The following is a 25,105-nucleotide window of genomic DNA, read 5'->3' on the forward strand; positions in this document are numbered from 1 at the left end:
GCAAGAAACCAGCCCCTCCACCCCTATATATAGTGGGGAGGCGCATGGGAGCTCAACACAAGCCAAGGCGCAGCCCCTCCCCTCCCCAACACCTCTCCTCCTCCGTATATGCTTGGCGAAGCCCTGTCGGAGTACTGCTGCACCAACTACACCACGCCGTCGTGCTGCCGTTGGAGCAATCTTCCTCAACCTCTCCTTCCCCCTTGCTGGATCAAGAAGGAGGAGACGTCTCCCGTCCCGTACGTGTGTTGAACGCGGAGGTGCTGTCCGTTCAGCACTTGGACATCGGTGATCCGAATCACGTTCGAGTACGACTCCATCATCACCATCCCCTTGGCTAGCTTCCGCTCGTGATCTACAAGTGGTATGTAGATGCAAACTCTCTCCCTTGACTCGTTGCTTAGATGAACTCATAGATGGATCTTGGTGAAACCGTAGGAAAATTTTTAATTTTCTGCAACGTTCCCCAACACCGCAACCATAAGGTGGTGTGTGGCCCGCGCCCTCATGACTTGGTTGACGAGGATAAGCCTCCCAGGTCTAGTCACCAAGCCCCTTTGCCAACCTGGCAGAATGTGAAGGGCCGCATCCACAATCGGCTGCCACTTGGATCTTTTGAGTTGTTTGATGCTTAACTGGAGGCCTAGGTATTTGCATGGAAAGGCGGAGATCTTCAAGGGTAGCACCGACTTGACAAGCTCTTCATCCTCGCTCTCACTCGGATCATGATTGCCGCAGATTTGGCGAAGTTTACTTTCAACCCTGATGCCACTCCAAAGATAGTGAGGGTTTCCATAACGAACAGGAGATCAGGCCAAGTTGGTTTTATGAATAGCACTACGTCATCTGCATACAGAGACAATCGCTGCATCGGGCTGCACCCATTGATCGTGCTCATCACTCGAGCCTCATGCGCCTTAATAATAATTGCCATAAGAACATCCATGGCAATAACAAAAAGCAAAGGGGAAATCGAGTCTCCTTGCCTCAATCCTTTAGCGTGCATGAACTTGTCGCCGTCACATCCATTCACCAACACTCTTGAGCTGGCGGTGGTAAGGAGAATAGCGATCCAAGATATCCAACGTTCCGAGAAACCTTTGGCTTTGAGCACTTCAAACAGAAATGGCCAAGCCAGGGAGTCAAAAGCTTTTGTAATGTCTAGCTTTAGCAGAACACCTTTCGCTTTCCTACGGTGCATTGTGCGTGCCATTTGCCTCACTAGCAGAAAGTTATCATGCAAGCATCTCCCCTTGATGAAAGTAGACTAGTTCGCCTATACTAGCTCTCCCATGCGCGGTCTGAGCCTTGCAGTCAGAAGTTTGGAAGCAATCTTGGGCATGCTATGCACTAGGCATATGGGTCTAAAGTCGAAAACAGTGCAAGCTTCTGGTGACTTCGGTAGAAGAGTGATCAAAGCTTGGTTTAGCCTCCCAAAACCCCTTTCGTTTCCAACAAAAAGCTTGTGAATCGCGGCAATGAGGTCCTCCTTGATCACCTCCCAAGCTTTCTGGAAAAACAATCCTATGAACCCGTCCGGCCCAGGTGCCTTGTCCGAGTGCATATCCTTGATAACAGCCCAGATCTCGTCCTTAGTAAACACTCTGTCTTGCTTAGAAAGATCAATGTGATCGACTCCCAATCCCTCCAAGTCCAGAGTGAACTCTCGTGCCACATCCTTGCCCAACAGATCTTTGTAAGCATTGTAAAAGGCTTCCTCCTTGTGTTTCTGATCTGTGATTATACGACCATCCATATGCAAAGAAGGGATGTAATTCTTCATACGCCTCTCATTCGCCACCAAGTGAAACAACTGCGTGTTCGCATCCCCTTCTTGAAGCCATGTTATCCTCGACCTTTGCCTAGCAATGGTCCTTTCTAAGGAAGCCAACCCTAGCACAAGCTGCTTAAGGGTTCTTCTGAGCCATCTCTCCTCCTCCGTAAGCCTCCGATTTTCCTGAGCGCAGTCGAACCGCATGATGACAATGTTAGCGATGGCAATTTGCAGCTTGATATTACCTATCTCCTTTTGGCCCCATGTGGCAAGAGCTCTGGCCGTGTTACGAAGCAAAATGTCAAGCCACATGAAAGGATCGGTGATGTGCGAATCACATGTCCAAGCCTCTTTGACTACCACAAGAAAACCTTCCATTTTGACCCAAAACTTCTCGAAGCGGAACCTCCTCCTAATGTGCATGGACTCTTGGAGCATGAGGTGTAAAGGGCAATGATCCGAGTACTCGGTGGATAAAGCTTGCAGCAGACACTCCGGGTGCTCGAGCTCCCAGTCGACAGAAATGAATGCACGATCTATCTTTGTGAGGGTGGGCGTCTCCCTTTCATTGCTCCAAGTGAATTTGCGCCCGTGCAAGAAGAGCTCCTTGCGAGCGTTATTGTCGACAAAACGTTTAAACTTCCCCATCATTCTCCGATCAAAGTTGGAGTTGTTCTTGTCAGCGGCATAGAGAATAAGGTTGAAGTCACCGATGACTAGCCATGGCCCGGGACTAAGCGACCTCCTCTCCGATAGCTCATTCAGGAAGCTAATCTTTTGATCGTCCTCCTGCGGCCCATAGACGACAGATAACCACCATGGCGTCCCCTCGGTAGGCGAAACATACGCAGTAATGCAATGGGAGTCGTTGACATAGTTTGTCAACCGAACCCGGTGGTATCCCAAGCCACGAAAATACCTCCTCTAGTCTCCGACGCCGGTAAGTAAGTGAAACCATCATAATTAAGACCCATGCATTGCAAGATTACATACTTGTCCACCACTTCTAGCTTAGTTTCTAAAATACAAACGATCGCCGCATGGACAGATTCCACGAACCCTCTAAGCGCCTTCCTCTTGGCTGGATTGTTAATACCTCTAACATTCCAGCACACTAACTCCAAGGTGTTTCCTGTCATCAGGCAATGATGACTCCAACACCACGGTGGACCATGCCCCTACCGCGCCAAAAGGGGCTCGGCCAGCCCGGTCTCCCCCACTAAATTTAGCGGTATTGCCTTCCCGAAAATGGCCGCAATAGCCCTCAATTGCGGCTCCTGTAGTGGCGAATCGAAGACCGTACGTAGCTGACCTAGCGCGTCCTCGGAGACCGCCAGATCATCGCAGTCGAAACCCAGGGTTTCCAACAACACCGTTTCCGCAGCCGATGCCTTCGTCTTCCTGGCGCCACCAGAGCAAATAGACCAGGTGGTACGGCGCGGCGTGAATGGGTCCTGGCCCAATTTGACGCCTCTCAGACCCTCGAACTCCTTGAGGAGAGGAGGTGCAAGCTTCTTGAGAGGGCCCGCACAAAAAGCCTTATGTTACCCAGCGCCACAATTTCCTTGGCTGAAAGCTGCCCCTCTTGGTGTTGGTTAGCCACCACACACACCATAGCCAATGTATCATTTGCGCAATGCAGCGGCTCATGCATGCATGCACTAGACGTAGTCACATCAGCGCGTCCCGACTCCTGTAGCCTGGCCTCGTTGTCCGGCGAAATCCCTCCTGGAACGGCAAAATTTCGTGTTTTGACCCTTTTGTGAAACAAAATCGAGATCTGACCCCAGTCTAAAAACATTTCGGGATTTGACCCTTTTGCCTACCAACAAGAGGCCCGGCAGTAGGATCGTATAGCCTACCGCTGAGCACTGCGGCGGTAGCAAACTTTTCCACATCAGCACCGATAACTGCCGCCGTTCCCCCTCCGTCACACCCTACCGCCGCCCCACCCGGCGGTAGGTTGTCTGAACCTACCGCCAGAGTCTCCGGCGGTAGGGTGTGGACATATATAAACCGCGGGCCGGCCTCCCACACCCCTTTCTCCCCCACCCAGCCGCCCCCACCACGAAGAACAGAGCAAAACTGCTCAAAGTCGCCCTCTCTCATCCCCTCCACTCCCCTCTACCGCTGCGTTGCTCGATTTTTTGGTCACAGAAGATTGGCGTGGGGGGAGGCATCCTACCGCCGGGCCGGATGGCGGTAGGTCATGGCCGGCTACCGCCGAATACTATGGCGGTAAGGTTTGGGCATTTATAAAGCCAGCCGCCCGCGCCCACCCCACCACAAACCCTAATCCCCACCCACCCAGCCTTCTTCTTCTTCTTCTCGCCCATTTTCTCATCTCCTCCACTTCCCCACTCCGATCTTCTTCGTTGATTCATGGATTTTGCGTATCGAGATGGCTATGGAAAGAGGAAGGTAAGCTCCTCCAATCCCCCAATTACTTTGAGTCAATAATTCCGCTTTCTTATAGCCATATGAGGAACCCTATCTAGTTGATATGATGAACCCTAGAACCTAGATGAACCCTAGAGCCTAGATGAACCCTAGAACCTAGATGAACCCTAGAACCTAGATGAACCCTAGAGCCTAGATGAATCCTAGAACCTAGATGAACCCTAGAACCTAGATGAACCCTAGGTTTAGTCTTTATTATAGCCACCACCACCATCATATGTGATGACTTATTGTGTGAATATTGTAGATATTTGTTTTGCTTGCATTAGAACAAATATTCATGTTTAATTAACTTTATCCAATCAATGCTTATATAAGGAACATGGCGCCACCACCACCACTTGATGAGGACTATGAAGATGAAGACCCACTTGAGGAAGCCATCTGTGCTCAAAGAGTGAGGCTGAGCGAATAGGAGGTGTGCAACCTATGGGACAACTTTCTGCCACGTGCTGAATTGATCGGGGCGCCATTCGTGACCCGTCTGACAACTACCATGGTCGATCGACATGAGATGGTATGTTTTTAGTGTAGAATCCAAGTAATTGTTAATAGTTTAGATAATCCATACTTATTAATTGATATGTTTTTCTTATTCAGAAATTGCCAAAGAGCCTATCCGAGAGTTGTGGCATCGAGGCTGATGAATAAGGCTATCCTGGAATACGCCTTACCGCAACGGGCCCCGTCACTACTTGTGCGTACGGCGTGGACACGGACGGCCGCACAAATTTAAGCACACATGGGTGGAAGAGCTTCCTCGTTGACAAGAATCTTCATGTTGGACAGGCCATCCTTATTACTATCAGGAAGACCACCCATCAAGGCTTGAAGATGATGATAGTCATCGATATCATCTAAACTATATATGTGTGTGGCTGCTGATGATCGTCATGTTTGATTTCTACCTATGGATGAAACCTTTTATGTGGTCGATGACCGTTGAACTCGTTAAACTTCTTATGTTGCCTTCGTACTATGTTATGTGATCAAACTATGTTATTTGGTACTTGTTTCTTAGTCCGTAATGGCAAAATTTTGTGGATGTGATCAAACTATGTTATGTCTATAAAATTGTGCTTATGTTATGTTTCTTATGTCTATAAAATTGTGCTTATGTTATGTTTCTTCTGTTATGTCTTATGGCGAAAAAAAATTGAAGACAAAAACAAAGTAGTTAAGTTTAGTGCCAACCTACCACCAGGGAACTCGGCGGTAGGTTTGTGCGGGCTACCGCCGTGGTCTTTGGCGGTAGGTACATCAGCACCCGTTAACGGATTGACGGCCGTCAGGCACACCTACCGCCGGAACCTGCGGCGGTAGGCTGTGCAACTCTATCGCCTGAGGTTCTGGCGGTAGCAAAAGGGTCAGATTTCAAAATGTTTTCAGACTGGGGTCAGATCTCGATTTTGTTTCACAAAAGGGTCAAAACACAAAATTTTGCCTCCTGGAACCACCTCCCCTTCCTCTGCCATTGGCTGCATTAAAGTCGCCACCGGGGCCCATCCGTCAACAGCTTTGTCGGCCAGTGGCGCCTCCTCGAAATGAGGAGAGAGGTGCTTGTGGTAACATAATATGTTACCATAACATAACGCACCCCAATACAAAATGAGTCTACAACATAATAAATGAAGGCTTGCATGACACTACACTTATGTTACTACCCACTATGATGGTAGTAACATAGACTAGTAACATATGCATGTTACTATTCTAAGTTACTATGCACTATGACTAGCCTCATGGGAGTGCAGCGTTGTCCCCTCCTCGAAATCCGCGGCACGCTGGCCAGTGGCGGACCCCACCTGCAGATTCTGCGAACTCTCCACCACTAGCACAGCACCAGCGCTGGGCAGTTTTGGATCCGCCAATGCCGCAACGTCCTGCACCTTATCTGTTCCCTCGAGATCGGTAGTAGGCCCCAAATCAATCATCAGTTGCATGCCTCCATTATTGGCCATGCGATCCCCGGTCGCTCCTTGGTCAATGGACTTTTCAAACGAGCCATCGCTGCGCTCTGCTCCACAATAGGTAAAGCGGCCTCTGGCGTAGTCCTGGCTCCACAGCTCGGACCCGGATCTTCTGTGGCCAGCCTCGCTACATGTGGGGCGCGAAGCACCGGATCTTCTGTGGCTAGCCTCGCTGCATGTGGCGCGCGAATAACAGCTTCCTCAACCTCCCTCCGTGCTGCAGGTGGCACATGCACGGCCGTATCCTCGACCTGCCGCCTCGCTCCCATCGTCACAGCCACGGTGGTGATCATCGGTGCCCGCGCCGACTCCTCCGTGCTACGGGCCATAGGCGGGATCCTCCATTCTGACGGCCCGATGCGACCCGTCAGCGCATGCAGATAGGAACCACCGTGCACTCCGCTTGCCGGCGCCCCACCGCGGTGATCACAAAGTCCCCTTGTCGACAGCAATACTCGCCACACACCCCGACCGGAGAAGTCCTCGGAAACGTCCGGCATCCCGTTTTGGCTGCTCCCATCCGAACTAGGCGGCCGCAACCAACACTGCGGTCCCTCATGATCTCGCATCCGCCCAATGTGAATGAGCGTCTTGTACTCCAGAAGGGCTCGCGACATGGGCCGCCGCGCCGCCGGACCTCCAAACACCTCCGGCTCAGGCACCCAGGTACGTTTGGCCACCAGAACCTCGTCCGGGTCGACGCACCATGCCCGAAGCTTGAAGAGGGACAAGTCCTCTTTATTCTCTGTCTCCAGCGCCAAGCTTTCCACCAGGCACGACGAGCCAAATCCGCCGCCGTCTCGGTCGTCCACGCATGAGATGGGATCCCCTCAATCATAATGTCCACTTGAGTGCGCATTACTCTAGTGACAGCAAGAGCTTGCTTGAGCCACGTTTGACGAACAGCTTGAAGAACCCGTGCTCGACGGTGCCCGCCGTCAAAGCTCTTGCGCAACTCCGGCGCCGCAAAAACAACCAAGAAATCCTCCGGGTGGTACTTGTGGATGGAGAACTGATGGCGGGGTATGTGCAGCTCCTCCGACAAAGCTTCGGCCGCCTCCTGGCATGACACCGCTGGCCGTGTGCCTCCAACATAGGCCACCACCGCCAGCCCCAGGTGTTGCTCGAGATCCTCCATCTCCTGCGTTCGGCGGAGCACACAGATACTCCCGGTAGCGGCAGCGGCAGCCGATGCCTGCCCAGACCCCGCAGGTGCGGTGTCGGCCAGGACTGACGAGGGCCTCTCCAAGGGAGTGGCCTGCCTAGTCGCCGGTGACAGCCTGTTCGCAGGTCCAGCCTGCATCGACGGCTACGACGCCCGCGCTACCTTGGCCACTGCTTCACGCCGGAGATCCTCCTCTGACCTGGGGCTCCTAGGTCGCTTGCAGTCCGTGGAGATGTGCCCCTCCAGGCCACACCGGATGCAGAGCGGTGGGAACTATCAATCCTCCCGTCGATGCCCCTCGCAAAAGCAGTTGAAGCAGAGCCCGAATAGGTCTGCCAGGATCTCCCTCCGCTCCGGCGAAGAGGCCGGGGAACGCGACGAACGCGGCCGAGCCCCACCCGCCGCCGTCTGCTTCCTAAAAGCCTTTCTTTTGCGCCACAGAGCCTTGCGCGACGGCCCAGGTTTGCGCCATGGCGCGACGGTGCCCGCGGCTGGCCCAGGAGAGGCCCCAGCCGGCGCGCCTCCAGCCCCGGTCGACTCTCCCAATCCGATGATGGTGGCGTCGCTCCGCCGGACACCGAGCAGAGACGACAACGACAATGCCACAAATCACATCGCCGAGGATCCCGGTCATGAGGGAGCTGCTGAAGGTGGGTCGTCGGTTGTCGTGCAGTCACTACAGGATATTGAAGAAGACCCGTCCACGCCTTCGCACGATAGTTCGGTATGTGTGTGGCATTTCAAATGAAGATTTTACTATCTCTGTCTTGGTTTATTGGTCCCATTCATACTTTGTGATTTTGACCTTAGATTTAGGACGCCGCTAACTGCCACACGTGTGGGGGTTAAGGGATCTGCCCACATGTTGTATGTGGTGCCTAAGAGGACCAGCCCACATGTTTGTGTGTGGGCAAAACAGCTAGCGCCCACACGCCTTTTTTCCTTCCGGTCCCTCTTATACGCGTGCGTGTGGGCGAAATAGATAACGCCCACACGCTCGGTACGTCAGGCCTCGTACCTCGTGGTCCCGCACGTCCCACGTGACACTTTACTGCGCGCACGCAGTTGTCATGGGCCGGACCCTCGTCTATGTTCGTTTAAGTGCAGTTGCCATGTCGCTGAACTACGGTTGCCATGTCGGACAACTATAATTGCCATGTCTGCTCAACTGCAGTTGCCATCTTAGGCCAAAGTTCCAGATTGCCATTTTTTGGACAACTACAGCTGTTGCCATGTGTGGTCTGGTCTACTGCAGTTGTCATGATTTCAAAACTTTAGGAGTTGCCACCTACTAACACTAGGCAGTTGCCATGTAGCGCTACAAAAAATGGCATGGCAAAAAAACATGTTCGGGTAAAAGAGAGTTGCCATGTGCTCGCAAGCACGTTAGGGCAGTTGCCATGTAAAAAGAAAGAGTTGCCATATGCTTACGTGCATGCTAGGGCAGTTTGCCATGTACCATGCAAAACATATGGCAACTGACATGTTCGGATAAAAAAAAGAGTTGCCATCTGCTTGCAATCACACTAGGGCAGTTGCCATGTACACTGCAAAACGCATGGCAACTGACAGCTTGGGTCTGGGAGAGGAGGCGGGCGTGTGGGCGAGATGGCAAACGCCCACACACCAGCCCTTGTGCGTGACTGAAAACTGGTGTGTGGGCGAACTGCTAAACGCCCACACACCGGCCCCTCCGTTTGGTAAAACGGATGTGTGGGCGACCTCTCTCACACACCACACACACGCCTTGTCCTACGTGGCACAGAAAATCGACCAGATTGTGCCAAGATTCGTGCATATAGTACTGGACGGTGATGGATGCGTGTTGTCGAGATGGTCAACGCCCACACGTGTGGGCGTTAACATTTCCGTAGATTTAACTACTCCCTCCGTTCCCAAATACTTGTCTTTCTAGGCATTTCAAATGGACTCAACATACGAATGTATGTAGACATATTCTAAATTGTAGATTCACTCATTTTGTGCCGTATGTAGTCACTTGTTGAAATCTCTAGAAAGACAAGTATTTAGAAACGGAGGAAGTACTAAATTGTTAATGCATGTCACCGAAAATAGCATCATTAAAACTATGTATAAATACAGATCCAATGAATATTCTCTGTGACATGCATTCATATTTTGTTAGCCCAATTTATTGTTAAAATTTAAACAAAATACAAAAGAACCAATAAACGAGGACGAAGGCTTACATTTTCAGTTTTTCATGCGCTATTGTGTGATCGTGTCGGCGTGGTTTCTTGTATGGTGGTTTTGTCAGGAGGAGGCTGGCGACATGGAAGATGCTATGTACGAGAAGCTCAAAGACGCGATTATGGAGGCCGGGAGCCTCAGGCACGAGGCGTACGAAGAGACTCGACGGCGGCAGAAGGCCGACCGGGACCTGGCCGACGCGTCCATGATGGTAAGTTTCTGAATACAGCAGATGAGATCGCTTTGCTTCGATCAATGAGTCAGATTGTCGACCATCATCTGATTTTGATTGGGTGCAGGCGAGGGACGCAGAGAGCTCCTACCATGGCGAGGCGAGGCGGCGTAAGGAGATGGAGGAGAGTCTGGCGAGGGAGCGCGCGGCCATGGAGCAGGAAAGGCGGGAACTCGACGCCATTCTCGCGAAGATACGGGAGGTTGATGAGCGCAGCGCCGAGCTCGAGCTCCAGGTCACCGACTCAGGGCACGTGATGAGCGAACTCGATGTCAGGATGTCGGAGTCGTGCTCTGTCCTCGACGCGCTCAGGCTGGAGCGACGAGGAGAAGGGCCTGCAGCTGACGAAGAATCCATGCCTGTGGTGGATGGCAGTAATCAAATCGTGAGTTTCTTGCGGCTTGCTTTGTCGGAGCTGGAGGAGGCGACCGATCGTTTCAACGAGTCTGCCATGGTAGGAGGCGCCGGTGCCGACAGCCGCGGCCGCGTGTACAGAGGGAGCCTCCGCGGCATGACCGTCGCCGTCAAGATGATCTGCCCCGACGTCGCCGTCGACGAGGCGCGGTTCGGTCGTGCAGTGGACGCCATCGCCAGGGCGAGGCACCCAAACATCGTCGCGCTCGTCGGCGCGTGCCCGGAGGCGCGCGCCGTGGTGCACGAGCTCGTGCCGGGCGGGAGCTTGGAGGACCGTCTTGGAGAGGAGGCGCCGCCACTGCCGTGGCACGCACGGTGCGGCGTCGCGTACCGAACCTGTTCCGCTCTGGCCTACCTCCACTCGACGGCAACAGTGCATGGCGACGTCCGTCCAGCGAATATCCTCCTGCAGGACGAGCGGTGCTCCTCGAGCAAGCTCGCCGGCCTCGGCATGCCTTGTCTCGTGGCGCCGCCACAGCTCCCCAGAGGCGTCGCGCTGGCGTACGTGGAACCTCGGTACCTGGTGACGGGGGAGCTGACCCCGCAGTGCGACGTGCATGCGCTGGGCGTGGTCCTCCTCCGCCTGGTCACGGGCATGCCGGCGTTCGCGGCGAAGAAGGCGGCGCAGAAGGCCGCCGACGGGAGCACACCCTGGCACGAGGTGGTGGACGCGAGTGCCGGAGGGTGGCCGATGGAGCGCGCCACGGAGGTCGCGCTCCTCGGGCTGAAATGCTGCGACGCGGTCGAAACCAGAGGACCACGTCGCCGGGCCGAGCTTCTGGATGAGGCGCTGAGCGTGCTGGAGGCCGCGACGGATGCCACGCCGGGGAGGACGTGGTCGTCGCTCTCGGCGTCGACGGCGTCCGACAGCGGCGGCGCTCCGTCCTACTTCCTCTGCCCGATACTCAAGGTATGCACATGTGCATTCGATCATATTACATGCGCTCGGCTTTCCGAAATGATGCGAAGTGATGAATAACTGATGTGCCTTCGCAGGAGGTGATGATGGATCCGCAGATCGCCGGCGACGGGTTTACCTACGAGGCGGAGGCGCTGAAGGAGTGGCTCGGGAGCGGACACGACACGTCGCCGATGACCAACCTCAAGCTTCCCACCGATGAGCTCATGCCCAACCACACACTCCGCGCCGCCATACAAGAGTGGCGACACACGAGGCCTAGCACCTTCCATCGGTACCAATAACAGATGAGAAATTCAGATTGTTCCAACCATCGCATTTAGCAGGAAAAACGTTCGTGTGTTTGAAAAGCTTTTTTTTAAAAAAAAAAGAGGATAGACCCCTCGCCTCTGCATCTGGACGGTGTTTGAAAAGCTAGAAATGATCACATGGTTTTGCTTTCAAACGTGTTCTTTGTGTCCTTGTAGAGAGCAATGTACAAAGAAAGGCAATTAACTAATAGAGGATTGCACCATCGATTTTGCGTATATGAGCAATTCTAGCATATTCGACAAAATTTGGATTGCGAAAACTGACAAAAGGACATTGCCAAAAACTATGCAATCTGACGCATAATCCAGATAACGGGTGCTTACCACTTGGAATAAGTGGGTACCTACCTAAAAACGATCAACAACTCCAAAAAAAAAAGACAACTAGTGCTTTAAATTTCAGCCCACTTGTGGGACTCACACGTTTGTGAGACGCCTTTTCCCCCTCTTTTCTTCGTCACATCTCTCAATTGCATCGTAGTGCCGTCGCGTCGTGCAACCCCGTCGCCCGCCATGCCCAACGTCAGGAAGTCGTCGGGGGTTCGTCGTGTGACGCTCCTTCTGCCTTAAGCCACTAAGGTTGCCATGTATGCATGCACGCCTCCGTGCGCCCAGCCCATGGCGTGCCCATGGCCACCGCCCCGGTCGAGGAAGAAGAAGACAGGCCCACGGCAACAAGCACCACCACGACCGCTTATCGGGGGAGGCGTTGCTTGTCATCCATGGTGACGGTGAGCATCACCGACTGCTCCCTGGCGATGTTGCACCACCGCATTGGTATGCACGCACAAACACATCACGCACACAACATACTTAGAGCAACTTTAGCGGTTCCCCGAAAAGTTATGTTTGAGGAGATTTTTTTCTGGTTTGACGGATTAAGGCATATCTAGCAGATCCCCTAAACTAATAATCTCTCAAAAATGTAGGTTTGTATTCCTTCAAAATAATCTTCCCTCGGTTGGCCGAGATCATCTCGACAAACCAAAGCATGTTCATCGTAGACCGTTGTGTCCATGACAACAACTTTCTTGCCCACCGAACGAGACGTCTGCCGAACAATCTTAAATTCCCAGGAGTGCTTCTCAATCTTGACAACGTGCGTGCTTTTGATTTGGTTTCATAGCCATTTCTTCTGGAAACCCTGCAACACTTGGGATTTAGTCGAGGATGGTGTGACTGGGTGTCCATCCTCATCTCCACCGCTTCTACTCGCATCCTTGTCAACAACAGTCTACCCCCTAGTGTCACATGCTTGTGGCATGTGTCAGGGAGACCATCTCTCGCCCATGCTCTTCGCCATCGTCATCGGCACATTTAATTCCTTGTTGGAGCATACTTTGCACACCAATTTCTCTGCCGCCTTACCACTGCATGCAATTACATCTCGCGCTTCACCAATGATGTTATCATTTTGGCCATCCGAATCCGTCCGAGCTGATGATCATTTATGAGCTTTTGGGCGTGTTCGGAGGTGATTCGGGCCTCCGCACAAACTTCATCAAATGTTTAGCCATGCCAATCCAGTGCACCCCGGCAATCTCTCCAATGCCATTGGAGTGCTGCTTAATTTCCCAGCCACCGTCTTCCCCATTCAATACATTGGGTTGCCCCTGGCGATGGCAAGTTTCCTTCCTCTGACACTCATGCCACTTGTTGACAGAATGATCCGTAAGCTGACCACCTAGAAGGCATCCCATCTCTCACGCGGCGAGCGCCTTGTCTTGGTAACCAGGGTCATCCACGACTTTCTGTGGCATGGCCGCAAGGATGCCAGGGCTGGTAACTACCTTGTTAGGGCATCGCCAACACCGACCCATAAATTTCCTCCAGCATCCGTCAGCGCACAAGGGGACCAATCCGCAGACATAGATGCAAGAGGCGGCCATCCAATGCTGACTGCATACATTTCAGCAACTTTTTGAACCAACCGGAAGGCATTCGTGCAAACACATCGGATTTCTTACAAACCAGACGAAAACATTTACATTTTGGACATATTTTAACCAAAACGGTAAAACTAGTCCACGGCGGGTCCCTTTGTCTTCCCTATGTTCGGCAACCCTCTCATCAGACTCCCGAGAGCCTTGAAGGTATATTCTTCCCCTTATCTTCCCTATGTCCGGCTGCGCCGCTCATTAGAGTGGCAAAGCGGGTGTTTCGGCCGGAGGGGAAGGGTGCCTACTTGAAGGAAATATGCCCTAGAGGCAATAATAAAGTTATTATTTATTTCCTTATTTCATGATAAATGTTTATTATTCATGCTAGAATTGTATTAACCGAAAACATAATACATGTGTGAATACATAGACAAACATAGTGTCACTAGTATGCCTCTACTTGACTAGCTCGTTTATCAAAGATGGTTATGTTTCCTAGCCATGGACAAAAGAGTTGTCATTTGATTAACGGGATCGCATCATTGAGAGAATGATGTGATTGACTTGACCCATTCCGTTAGCTTAGCACTTGATCGTTTAGTATGTTGCTACTGCTTTCTTCATGACTTATACATGTTGCTGTGACTATGAGATTATGCAACTCCCGTTTACCGGAGGAACACTTTGTGTGCTGCCAAACGTCACAACGTAACTGGGTGATTATAAAGGTGCTCTACAGGTGTCTCCGAAGGTACTTGTTGGGTTGGCGTATTTCGATATTAGGATTTGTCACTCCGATTGTCGGAGAGGTATCTCTGGGCCCTCTCGGTAATGCACATCACTATAAGCCTTGCAAACAATGTGACTAATGAGTTAGTTACGAGATGATGCATTACATAACGAGTAAAGAGACTTGCCGGTAACGAGATTGAAGTAGGTATTGAGATAGCGACGATCGAATCTCGGGCAAATAACATACCGATGACAATGGGAACAACGTATGTTGTTATGCGGTTTGACCGATAAAGATCTTCGTAGAATATGTGGGAGCCAATATGGGCATCCAGGTTCCGCTATTTGTTATTGACCGGAGACGTGTCTCGGTCATGTCTACATTGTTCTCGAACCCGTAGGGTCCGCACGCTTAAAGTTCGATGACGGTTATATTATGAGTTTATGTGTTTTGATGTACCGAAGGAGTTCGAAGTCCTGGATGAGATCGGGGACATGACGAGGAGTCTCAAAATGGTCGAGATGTAAAGATCGATATATTGGACGACTATATTCGGACTTCGGAAAGGTTCCGAGTGATTCGGGTATTTTTCAAAGTACCGGAGAGTTACAGGAATTCGTATTGGGCCTTAATGGGCCATACGGGAAAGGAGAGAAAGGCCCCAAAGGGTGGCGGCACCCCTCCCCATGGACTAGTCCGAATTGGACTAGGGAGTGGGGGGGGGGCTTCCTTCCTTCTCCTTCTCCTTTCCCTTTCTCCTACTCCAACTTGGAAGGGGGGGGGATCCTACTCCCGGTGGGAGTAGGACTCCCCTATGGCGCGCCTCTACCTGGCCGGCCGCCCCCTCCCCCTTGATCCTTTATATATGGGGGCAGGGGGGCACCTCTAGGCATAACAACAATTGATCTCTTGATCTCTTAGCCGTGTGCGGTGCCCCCCTCCACCATAGTCCTCCTCGATAATATTGTAGCGGTGCTTAGGCGAAGCCCTACGACAGTAGAACATCAAGATCGTCACCATGCCGTCGTGCTGACGGAACTCTCCCTCGACACTCGGCTGGATCGGAGTTCAAGGAACGTCATCGAGCTGAATGTGTGCAAGAACTTGGAGGTGTCGTAGTTTCGGTGCTTGATCGGTCGGGCCGTGAAGACGTACGACTACATCAACCGCGTTGTTCTAACGCTTCCGCTTTCGGTCTACGAGGGTACGTGGACACACTCTCCCCTCTCGTTGCTATACATCACCATGATCTTGTGTGTGCGTAGGAATTTTTTTTGAAATTACTACGTTCTCCAACAGTGGCCGAGCCTAGGTTTTATGCGTTGATGTTATATGCACGAGTAGAACACAAGTGAGTTGTGGGCGATACAAGTCATACTGCTTACCAGCATGTCGTACTTTGGTTTGGAGGTATTGTTGGATGAAGCGGCCCGGACCGACATTACGTGTACGCTTATGCGAGACTGGTTCTACCGACGTGCTTTGCACACAGGTGGTTGGCAGGTGTCAGTTTCTCCAACTTTAGTTGAACCGAGTGTGGCTACGCCCGGTCCTTGAGAAGGTTAAAACAACACTAACTTGACGAACTATCGTTGTGGTTATGATGCGTAGGTAAGAACGGTTCTTACTCAACCCGTAGCAGCCACGTAAAACTTGCAACAACAAAGTAGAGGATGTCTAACTTGTTTTTGCAGGGCATGTTTCGCCACATATTGCTTCTACGACTATCGCAACTTATTTGTGGCACTGCCGTTTGGGTCATATTGGTGTAAAGCGCACGAAGAAACTCCATAAAGATGGATTTTTGGAATCACTTGGTTATGAATCATTTGATGCTTGTGAACCGTGCCTTATGGGCAAGATGACTAAAACTCTGTTCTCCGGAACAATGGAACGAGCTACTGATTTATTGGAAATAATACATACCGATGTATGCGATCCAATGAGTGTTGATGCTCGTGGTGGGTATCGTTATTTTCTGACCTTCACAAGATGATTTGAGCAGATATGAGTATATCTACTTAATGAAACACAAGTCTGAAACATTTGAAAAGTTCAAAGAATTTCAGAGTGAAGTGTAAAATCATCATAACAAGAAAATAAAGTTTTTGTGATCTGATCGTGGAGATAAATATTTGAGTTACAAGTTTGGCCTTCAGTTAAAATAATGTGGAATAGTTTCACAAACTCATGCCACCTGGAACACCACAGCGTAACGGCGTGTCCAAATGTCATAACCACACTTTATTGGATATGGTGTGATCTATGATGTATCTTACCAATTTACCACTATCGTTTTGGGATTGTGCATTAGGGATAGCTGCATTCGCTTTAAATAGGGCACCATCAAAATCCGTTGAGACGACACCGTATGAACTATGGTTTAGCAATAAACCTAAGCTGTCGTTTCTTAATGTTTGGAGTTGCAATGCTTATGTGAAAAAGTTTCAACCTGATAAGCTCGAACCCAAATCGGAGAAGTGCGTCTTCATAGAATACCCAAAGGAAACTGTTGGGTACACCTTCTATCACAGATCCGAAGGCAAGATATTCAGTGCTAAGATGGATCCTTTCTAGAGAAGGAGTTTCTCTCGAAAGAAGTGAGTGGGAGGAAAGTAGAGCTTGATAAGGTAATTGTACCTTCTCCCGAATTGGAAAGTAGTTCATCAGAGAAATCAGTTCCAGTAATTCCTACACCAGTTAGTGAGGAAGCTAATGATGATGATCATGAAACTTCAGATTAAGTTACTACAGAACCTCGTAGGTCTTCCAGAGTAAGATCCGCACCAGAGTGGCACGGTAATCCTATTCTGGAGGTCATGTTACTAGACCATGATGAACCTATGAACTATGAGGAAGCAATGATGAGCCCATATTCCGCAAAATGGCTTGAGACCATAAAATCTGAGATGGGATCCATGTATGAGAACAAAGTGTGGACTTTGGTGGACTTGCCCGATGATCGGAAAGCCATAGAAAATAAATGGATCTTCAAGAGGAGGACGGACGTTGATAGTAGTGTTACTATCTACAAAGCTCGACTTGTCGCAAAAAGTTTTTCGACAAGTTCAAGGTGTTGAATACAATGAGATTTTCTCACTCGTATCGATGCTTAAAGTATGTCCGTATCATGTTAGCAATTGCCACATTTTATGAAATCTGGCAAATGGATGTCAAAACTTCATTCCTCAATGGATTTATTAAAGAAGAGTTGTATATGATGCAACCAGAAGGTTTTGTCAATCCTAAAGGTGCTAACAAAGTGTGCAAGCTCCAGCAATCCATCAATGGACTCGTGCAAGCATCTCGGAGTTGGAATATACACTTTGATGAGTTGATCAAAGCATATGGTTTTATTCAGACTTTTGGAAAGGCCTGTATTTACAAGAAAGTGAGTGGGAGCACTACAGCCTTTCTAATAAGTATATGTGAATGACATATTGTTGATCAGAAATGATGTAGAATTTTCTGGAAAGCATAAAGGAGTGTTTGAAAGGAGTTTTTCAAAGAAAGACCTCAGTAAAGCTACTTACATATTGAGCATCAAGATCTATTGAGATAGACCAAGACGCTTGATAAGATTTTAAATTAGTACATACCTTGACAAGATTTTGAATTAGTTCAAAATGGAACAGTCAAAGAAAGAGTTCTTGTCTGTGCTGCAAAGGTATGAAGCTGAGTGACACTCAAAACCCGACCATGGCAGAAAATATAAAGAGAATGAAAAGTCATTCCCTATGCCTCGGTCATAGGTTCTATAAGGTATGCTATGCTGTGTACCAGACCTATTGTATACCTTGCTCTGAGTTTGGCAAAGGAATACAATTTTGATCTAATAGTAGATCACTGGACAGCGGTCAAGAATATCCTTAGTGAGGACTAAGGAGATGTTTCTCGATTATGGAGGTGATAAAAGAGTTCGTCGTAAAAGTTACATCGGTGCAAACTTTTATACTGATCCAGATGACTCTAAGTCTCAATCTGGATACATATTGAAAGTGGGAGCAATAAGCTAGAGTAGCTCCATGCAGAGCATTGTAGACATAGAATATTTGCAAAATACATACGGCTCTGAATGTGACGAACCCGTTGACTAAACTTCTTTCACGAGCAAAACATGATCATACCTTAGTACTCTTTGGGTGTTAATCACATAGCGATGTGAACTAGATTATTGACTCTATTAAACCCTTTGGGTGTTGATCACATGACGATGTGAACTATGGGTATTAATCACATACAGATGTGAATATTGGTGTTAAATCACATGGTGATGTGAGCTAGATTATTGACTCTAGTGCAAGTGGGAGACTGAAGGAAATATGCCCTAGAGGCAATAATAAAGTTATTATTTATTTCCTTATTTCATGATAAATGTTTATTATTCATGCTAGAATTGTATTAACCGGAAACATAATACATGTGTGAATACATAGACAAACATAGTGTCACTAGTATGCCTCTACTTGACTAGCTCGTTTATCAAAGGTGGTTATGTTTCCTAGCCATGGACAAAAGAGTTGTCATTTGATTAACGGGATCACATCATTGAGAGAATGATGTGATTGAATTGACCCATTCTGTTAGCTTAGCACTTGATCGTTTAGTATGTTGCTACTGCTTTCTTCATGACTTATACATGTTCCTGTGACTTTGAGATTATGCAACTCCCATTTACCGGAGGAACACTTTGTGTGCTACCAAACGTCACAACGTAACTGGGTGATTATAAAGGTGCTCTATAGGTGTCTCCGAAGGTACTTATTGGGTTGGCGTATTTCGAGATTAGGATTTGTCACTCCGATTGTCGGAGAGGTATCTTTGGGCCCTCTCGGTAATGCACATCACTATAAGCCTTGCATGCAATGTGACTAATGAGTTAGTTACGAGATGATGCATTACATAACGAGTAAAGAGACTTGCCGGTAACGAGATTGAACTAGGTATTGAGATACCGACGATCGAATCTCGAGCAAGTAACATACCGATGACAAAGGGAACAACGTATGTTGTTATGCGGTTTGACCGATAAAGATCTTCGTAGAATATGTGGGAGCCAATATGAGCATCCAGGTTCCGCTATTGGTTATTGACCGGAGACGTGTCTCGATCATGTCTACATTGTTCTCAAACCCGTAGGGTCCGCACGCTTAAAGTTTGATGACGGTTATATTATGAGTTTATTTGTTTTGATGTACCGAAGGAGTTGGAGTCCCGGATGAGATCGGGGACATGACGAGGAGTCTCGAAATGGTCGAGACGTAAAGATCGATATATTGTACAACTATATTCGGACTATGAAAAGGTTCCGAGTGATTCGGGTATTTTTTGGAGTACCAGAGAGTTACGGGAATTCGTATTGGGCCTTAATGGGCCATACGGGAAAGGAGAGAAAGCCCCCAAAGTGTGGCCGCACCCCTCCCCATCGACTAGTCTGAATTGGACTAGGGAGGGGGCCCGCCCCCTCCCTTCCTTCTCCTTCTCCTTTCCCTTTCTCCTACTCCAACTTGGAAGGGGGGAAACCTACTCTCGGTGGGAGTAGGACTCCTCTATGGCGCGCCTCTACCTGGCCGGCCGCCCCTCCCCCTTGATCCTTTATATACGGGGGCAGGGGGCACCTCTAGGCATAACAACAATTGATCTCTTGATCTCTTAGCCGTGTGCGGTTCCCCCCTCCACCATAGTCCTCCTCGATAATATTGTAGCGGTGCTTAGGCGAAGCCCTGCGACAGTAGAACATCAAGATTGTCACCATGCCGTTGTGCTGACGGAACTCTCCCTCGACACTTGGCTGGATCGGAGTTCGAGGGACGTCATCGAGCTGAACGTGTGCAAGAACTCGGAGGTGTCGTAGTTTCGGTGGTTGATCGGTCGGGTCGTGAAGACGTACGACTACATCAACCGCGTTGTTCTAACGCTTCCGCTTTTAGTCTACAAGGGTACGTGGACACACTCTCCCCTCTTGTTGCTATACATCACCATGATCTTGTGTGTGCATAGATTTTTTTTTGAAATTACTACATTCCCCAACACTACTCCGCTTCCGTGAAGCCGAGGCGAGGGCCGATGATGGTCAGCGCTGAACCGGGCAAGTCACCGGATGCGCATGCCGGTGACATGCCGATGGTGGCCTTCCTGGGACCCAAGGGGTGGCGACCTCTCGTGTTCTAGTTTCCCTCGATGTTGGCGACGGCTGCCTCCCGTGTTCTACTTTTCCTCGATGTTGGCGGTAGCGGCGGGCGCAGACGCACTGACCACTGACCCGTCGATCTCCACGTCTTTCTCCAAGAACCGGGTGCGGTGCCGGCAAAGTTGATGGTGGATGGCACAACGGCTGGCCTCGTCCATGATAGCCACGATGCCCGTTCTGCCGTGCTCCCCCGCGTGCCTACCTAGAGCAACTCACCACTCCTTCGCGAGCTGGATTGGATCGACAAGTTGTCGAACCACACGTCGGCTTGGACTGGCAACTTGCTCCATCGGGCTAGGCAAGGGAGGTGGAGCAGTGAGCTGCCTGGCTCGTATCCGGCAGGCCAGACGGGCCACCCAATCGGTTTTTATGCCAGAGAAGTGCTCTTCCTGCTCATCGGATGACATCGAAAGGTGGAGAAATGGTGGAAGAAGGAGATGGGAGCGGCGGAGTGGTATGATTCTTTCTCGACGTCTGGCCTCCTTTAAATAGCCAGTTGATGGGAGGAGCTTGCTCGTCATTATGTTTAATATCGACCGGCTCATGAATGAACGTCTGACCGGAGGAGGTTTCTCAGCACACGTGCGGGGGTTAATGGGGACATTCGAATGCGGCGAGGAGGCGTGTTCAGCTGGACGTGCAGCGGGTGGCACCCTCGGTCGGCGCACCGCTTCAATGGCGCATGCAGTGAGAGGACGCGTTCACTATGGGCCGACTCAATGTGGAGCTGACGGTCTACAACGGCATGAGTGCGAGCAGCTAGCGCCAGGTGGGAACGTGCGCGGGCGAGGGAGGGGGCTTTTGGATAGGCCATGGTGGTCAGAAGCGGGCGTGGGTGCTATCCGAACATCCGCAAAGCCCCCCGACGTTTGTCTCCGGTTTGCGGGAGAAAATGCTTCTGGACCGCCCCGCAGACCGATGAAGGACCGCGTTAGATGGCTCAACATGTCCGGACCGCGCGGTCCGGACACTTGCGGGCGGTTTGAGGGTCGATGTTGGAGATGCCCTTAGCTGGCCCAAAGTATGTCATCCTCTCTAATTTTGCAGTCTGGCTATCTGCAATCTTCATCGCTCAGACATCGCTCCTCGCACATGCTAGCTCTGGCTTCAATCGATGACCCGTCTCGGCCTTATTTCCACCTACAACTTCCCTACGAACCTAAGGTCCGGGGGTTCTTCCGCGCCTCCATGATCTGGACTTTAGGGGATGGATGACTGTGTCGCTCTGGACGGACCACTGGCTAGAGGGTCGTTCCATCACCGAGCTCGCTCCCACGCTCACTGCGCTCATGCCCCTCCGATGCCGACACACTCTCCTATTATGTGATTCTTTCGCGCACCTAACCTAGAGCCATGCCATCATTCTCACGAGTTGGTTTACATGGAAATAGTGCAACGCAACCATCATCGATGGTGTGCACCCCTCCACGGCAAAGCTCATCCACGACATCCAAGAGAAGGCACATTGTTGGGTTAGGGCCGGTGGCAAAGGGCTAGACAAAATTATCCATGTAACATGATTTCCTTTGTTGGTGTTGAGCAACCCCTCTCCCTCTGGTCATCGTGAATTGTAACGCCAACTTGTATGTATGGCTAGGAGCTACACTTTGCACTTTCTTCCACCCTATCAATGAAATGGTACACTATTAGCATATTCGAAAAAAAGAAATTTTTGAATCACATGTGGTGAAGAAGATATCCACCGACTATAACAATGCTCGGATTTATCGCCTCTCTACCGTCGAATAGATTTCATCCCCATCTCCAAACCAATATCACAATAGCTAAATGTTAGTCGCCTGGAAATCTGATTTGGGTCAGTCGATTTTCGCTGGCAGGAAGGAGGCGTCAGAGGTAAGGAATAAACAGCCGCAACCGGGGGGAGGGAGGAGGGCTCGCCGAAGAAGCTTCCCCATGATCTATCCTAGGATGGGGGTGGGGCAGTTGTGCAAGTTCGTCGGAGAAAAAACCGGCGAGGCCCTCGGGCTAGAGGTATGTCCGGGGGCGACAGCAAGACGGGCAGTGAAAGGTGGGGTCGCGGAGCGCCGCTGGCCGTGGGCGGCGTCAGCAGGCGGTTTATCCGGTGGTCACTCGGCGGTTCGAAGGAAGAAGAGGGTGGTTCGAGGTTGAAGACACACATCTAGCCGTCGGTTTTTCATCAAACGACTGAGAACCTTGTGGTCGAAAGAAACCCTGAACGCCTTTCCAAGAAAAGGCCTGAATATTCATTTTACTTTTTTAGGGGAAATGTTGCTGCATTACTTTAAACATCAAATCTCCGAATGTCATCCGAGATTACATCCAACACAAAGTCTGGGGGTGTTGTGGTGGGCGCACGGCAGATGCCAAGGGATGGGTAAAGAGAGGAGGAGGCTCGAGGGCGCTGGTGGCTCTAGAGGCGAGGTTGGCATGCGTGGGCGTGGGACGCCGTACATACCCAGGTTCGGGGCTCTCCGAAGAGATAATACCCCTAGTCCTGCCGACTTTAGTTGGATGATCGATAGTACAATGTTGCTCCTGGAGCTGTATGGAGGAGGAAGGAAGCTGGCCAAGACTTGGGCTGCTCCTTCTCTCTGGTGCTGCCGTTGGGTGGCTAGTCCTATGCTCACTTGTGTTTCTCTTGTGTCTCATACATATGCCTCTCTCTGTAGGCGTGGGTTCCTGGGGGGTTTTTATAGATCAACCCACCCAGGGTTACAATGGTAATATGCCGAGTCGGTGGGTCCGTATTGTCGGTGTCCGGGATACTGGGCTGGGTCCCGCTTGAGGGCTTGTGGTTCGCCGGGTTCCCCTAGGTGCGGGCCCCGCGTGCCTAGGGGAACTGTTCGCCGTCTTGTCAATCGTCAGGGTGTGGCCGAGTCAAGTCGTGTACAGTGCTCTCCGTCAGGTTGCCGCTTACTGCCGTCAGCGATGAAGGCGGGAGCACTATTGCCACACCAGCCTCGGTCAGCGGGTAGGTAAGGGGCACTGTTGCCACACTCCGGCTGACCATAGGCATGGGCGGAAGCACTGTAGTCTTGGTCATCGGTGATTGAAGTCTCGTCCCATCGTACGGCCTGGACGGGACAGGAGCTGACACGTGGCTGGGTTGCCGTGCACGCCATGGGTGGGGTCGACTTGTTGGGGAAGCCTTGGTGGCGCCGGGTTGGGTTGTCTTGCGCGAGTCGCCATGGCCGGGTCGACGTACCTTGCCGAGTCGAAGGGCTTGGCTGGGTTGCGGGCCTTGCCGGGTCGAGCGACCCGGCCAGGTGCATGCCGGTTCGCGGGGCGATGCGGGCCCCGCCATTTTTGAAAAGGATCCGGGTTCTGTTGCCTGCCCGGGGTTCATACCCTCGAGAGTAGTCCCCGAAGCTGTGAAGGTCCGCCGTCTTCAGATGAGTGGGCCTTCGCAGTTTCCCCCTTGAGCAAGGCGGATTCTGCGAGCGCCGGGTCCGGCAACCCCCACTGTGTGCCAGTTTTCTCGGAAATCGGATCGCGGCATCCCAGACGTGGCGGGAACCAAGGAGTCTGCCGAATCTTGAGGCAATCCCTCGGGCTTCGCGCAGGCGCCATGTGGTGCCCGGAAGCCGGAGGGGCCTGACAGGCCACGCGCGTGACGGGACCGGGCGACGGGCCGGGGCCCGCCGTCGCATGCCCTTGGCCCACGCGCACGGATTTATTGTGGCATCCGGGGGTCGGTTTCTCTTCCCCGGGCAGTTACTGCGCGTGTACGTGCGCACTTATTGCCGGGTAGTGGAACAGGTGCGTGCAGACGATCCCACTTCCCCACGTTTGAACCGAGGGTTATAAATTGAGGGGGGGGGCAAGGGGGCGGCGGGCATCATTCTTGCTCGCGCCCTCCTGTCCCCTGCTCCTGCTCTGCTCTTCGCCACCGACGCACAGCTGCGCCCGCAGCTCCGAGCAGAGCTTCCTTTGTTGTCCATGCTCTCTCTTCTTCTTTTGTCCATGGCGCTGCCGTCGGGCTCCTGGATGGGCTCTAACGTCACCCCCGAGGACATCACTCAGCTTCGAGCTTCACGACGCCTGCCATGGGAGACGGACGTCGGCGTCCGCCTGTCGGACGGCGAGCAGAGGCCCCGACCCGAGGGGCAGGAGCGCGTCGTCTTCATCATGCATTTCGAGCGCGGTTTTGGGCTGCCGGCGAGCACCTTCTTCCGCGCGTTCTTGGAGTTCTTCAGGCTCCAGCCACATCATCTTGGCGCTGGTGCCATCGTCCAGCTCTCCGGCTTCGTGACCCTGTGCGAGGGGTACCTGGGGGTCGATCCCACGATCGACCTCTGGGCGCGCTTCTTCTCCTTGAAGCAGCAGGGCCCAGCGGCCGGGGAGTTCACCGACTGCGGCACTGCCGTCATTTTGAAGCGGTCGGGGGCTGATTTTCCCAAGATTCCGCTGGAGGATTCTGCCAAGAAGTGGCAGAACTCCTTCTTCTACGTCCGCAACCACGGTGCGGACCATATCAATCTTCCCCCCTTCGCCGTCGCGCCGCCGCGGGCAAAGACGAACTGGGGCTACTCGCCCCGGCGCCCGTCGCAGGAGATCGTCAACCTCTGTGAGCGGGTGACGGTGATGAGGACACAGGAGAGGCTCACCGGCACCGACCTCCTTCCCGCGTTCATCACACGCCGGATCCTTCCACTTCAGAGGCGCTCCTGCCTCATCAGCGAAATGATCGGCCTTCAGGACCCCAACCGGATGGGGTCGACGCGGCTGTCTGCGGAGCAGGTCGCGCGCGGCGTGAACGACATCTCCAAGGCCAACCTTGGAGAGGACTGGCGGTTCGGCAAGGCGTAGTACAGCCAGTCGAACCCGGCACTGCAGGTGAGTGTGTGGTCTTCTTACTTTGCTG

At 51.6% G+C, this 25,105-nt stretch overlaps 1 protein-coding gene across 1 annotated transcript; it reads left to right on the top strand.

Moving 5' to 3' along the window:
- The first annotated feature begins 7,922 nt into the window (after window positions 1-7,922).
- On the top strand, window positions 7,923-11,429 carry LOC119309561 (U-box domain-containing protein 33-like). The gene is made up of 4 exons (XM_037585542.1): window positions 7,923-8,093; window positions 9,648-9,791; window positions 9,880-11,136; window positions 11,223-11,429. Exons 1-4 carry the CDS (start codon window positions 7,923-7,925, stop codon window positions 11,427-11,429), a joined length of 1,779 nt encoding a protein of 592 aa, XP_037441439.1.
- The last annotated feature ends 13,676 nt before the right edge of the window (window positions 11,430-25,105 follow it).

The sequence above is a fragment of the Triticum dicoccoides genome, chromosome 5B (assembly GCF_002162155.2).
Source record: "Triticum dicoccoides isolate Atlit2015 ecotype Zavitan chromosome 5B, WEW_v2.0, whole genome shotgun sequence".
In the NCBI taxonomy this organism is placed as follows: Eukaryota; Viridiplantae; Streptophyta; class Magnoliopsida; order Poales; family Poaceae; genus Triticum; species Triticum dicoccoides.

Bases quoted from the DNA above. Each gene is read 5' to 3' on its own strand.
- LOC119309561 (XM_037585542.1), top strand. From the start codon at position 7,923: ATGGTGGCGTCGCTCCGCCGGACACCGAGCAGAGACGACAACGACAAT. The intron at 8,094-9,647 runs GTATGTGTGTGG...TGGTTTTGTCAG, and splicing joins CGCCTTCGCACGATAGTTCG to GAGGAGGCTGGCGACATGGA. The intron at 9,792-9,879 runs GTAAGTTTCTGA...GATTGGGTGCAG, and splicing joins TGGCCGACGCGTCCATGATG to GCGAGGGACGCAGAGAGCTC.